Consider the following 2171-nt stretch of genomic DNA (forward strand, 5'->3'; position numbering starts at 1 on the left):
TAAAGAACTAAGTACAGCCACAATCCAGGCTGTGGGAGGGAGGGAGGGGTTATGCATATGTGCTAATATAGAATGTAAACAGTGTCAGTAAAACAGTAGGCTAGTGCACAGTCAGTACACAAACATGGAGAAGATGGAGAGGCAGACAGACTATGCAGAGAAGTCTATCGAAAAGTTTGTACCCTTGGCAGCAATAGTGCTGACTTGCAAAGATAAGACCGAACAATGATCCTTTCATAACGCCTCAATTTCTGGCCCGTGTCTGAATATATGATACGACAATAGGCATTGACATTAACAGTTTATTTCAAAATGTTTTAAGAAAAGTTATGTCCATGAGTTTAAAAGTTAAGCAGTTTCCAATTAACATAAAGATCCATTATGATAGGCTACTTGTGAAACAGCAATGTCAGAAGCAATGTCAGCAATTAAAAAAAAAAAGACTCTTCTAAAGTTATAAAACATACAGTATAGCCTACTTGAGGTGTGCACAGCACTTAAACCCTGAAAAACGTTCCTTTAAAATGAATATCAAGGTCCAATAAGGCAGATAATGGCATATTTGGTAAGCCAGATATTGACAACCTACAGACATGGCCAATGGTAGCCAAAAAGACATTCTGCTGCATTTAGGCTAATAAACGCTATTAGGCTATACTGATAAGGTCAGCTCTTCATCATTTCTGTTGGCCATAGCATACCATTCTTCATACTCTGGGTTGGGCACACTGCGATTTAACACCACATCATAGTGACCATTACTAAGCCAGCTTAGCCAAACTACAGGTTTACTTGAGTTCTCCTCTCCTAGAAAATGAACCATGGTCGACACAGTAGGGCTTGCAAAACTTCCTCCAGTGGTCAGATAAATGTTCACGTTGAGCAACTTGCTCAAAGCCAACAACTCAGGATATCCAGCCCATACCCCTTCTTGCGAGGCACTGACAAGAAAATCCCCGACATCTCCTTCGATGATAGGGTTGAATTCTTCTAAGTGGTCAGCGATGTAATGTATTGCTTGTTCTCTCAGTTCCTTGTGCTTTGACTGATTCCCGTAGGCTGCCCTACTCACTGCCCGGTACAGGCAGTTGCCATCGGGGATTATGTAAAACCGATACTTTTGCCTTTCGTGAAGGTATGCATTTTGATTTGCAACTTCCCACAAGTAGCATATCACTTTTTCTTGGGTAGGACCGGTTACGTTCGGACTCGGCGACAGAATTGGAGCCTCATACCTTTTGAACGCAAGGTCTTCATAACACAAACTATCATTTCCTTCAAGTTCATTCAATTTCTGATTTCTTTGCCCGTCGAAGATATATCCGTACTGCGTACCAGAATTTGGATGCGTTCTGTAAGATTTATTTGTGACATCGACGCACCCCTGTACCTTATCTTGGTTTCTATGTTTCGCAACTCCTCCATGTGAGCCGGTGTCTCCTTTTATCCACGAGCGATCAAGGTGGTTCGCTACCAAGTAATCCGACAGAGTATTATCACCATAATGAGTGAAAATGTTTGAAGTCAAGTGATTTCTCTGCCTCTCTGGGTGGATAGAAGTCTCTTCACCATGCAGACGAGAGGTCACGAGGTCTGCAGTGGATATGGAAATAGGCCAGTCCTCAAAAGAAAACGCAGGCATAATGGCGTGTAATTCTTTGATGAAGTTATCCGTTATGGACACTGAATGGGTTACTCTGGATTCTTACTCCCGTCTCTTGTGGGTTAGGCCCACTTGTTGTTGGGCTCGCAGGCAGGTTGTCAGTATGCTAAATGCGATTTCAGACTCCCCTTTTAAGCGTCTTACAGCCTATTCGCTTATGATTCAAATGACGCTTAAAAGATGACTGCATCAGCTGAAAATAGGCTCTGATCCATCGCGAGTAGCTTACCATAACGTTGAAATGACACATAGGTTCCAGTTATTGCGTAGTGTTGCGTAGCCTCCTGTTTTGCGTCAGTGGTTATTTTGGTTACCTACTAGTAATAATACATTTTCGGAGGAACTGCGAAGTGTGCTTGCTCTGGTGCGGTCACCAACGCAGGGCTGCCAACTTTTCAAAAAACCTTGGAGTGAGATTTGGTGGGGCCAACCAAAATTTTGCTGCGTAGGCTACATAGGACATTTTTGTTTGACTAATTCAGCATTATTACCGTATAGCAAAAAAGAA

General features: G+C 42.5%; 1 protein-coding gene across 1 annotated transcript; it reads right to left on the reverse strand.

Moving 5' to 3' along the window:
- Positions 1 to 288: 288 nt before the first annotated feature.
- LOC125309496 (OTU domain-containing protein 1) lies at positions 289 to 1963 on the reverse strand. Its single transcript, XM_048266465.1, has one exon. It carries the CDS (start codon positions 1640 to 1642, stop codon positions 653 to 655), a length of 990 nt encoding a protein of 329 aa, XP_048122422.1. The 5' UTR covers positions 1643 to 1963; the 3' UTR covers positions 289 to 652.
- Positions 1964 to 2171: the final 208 nt, after the last annotated feature.

Source organism: Alosa alosa, chromosome 16 (genome assembly GCF_017589495.1).
Source record: "Alosa alosa isolate M-15738 ecotype Scorff River chromosome 16, AALO_Geno_1.1, whole genome shotgun sequence".
Lineage (NCBI taxonomy): Eukaryota > Metazoa > Chordata > Actinopteri > Clupeiformes > Clupeidae > Alosa > Alosa alosa.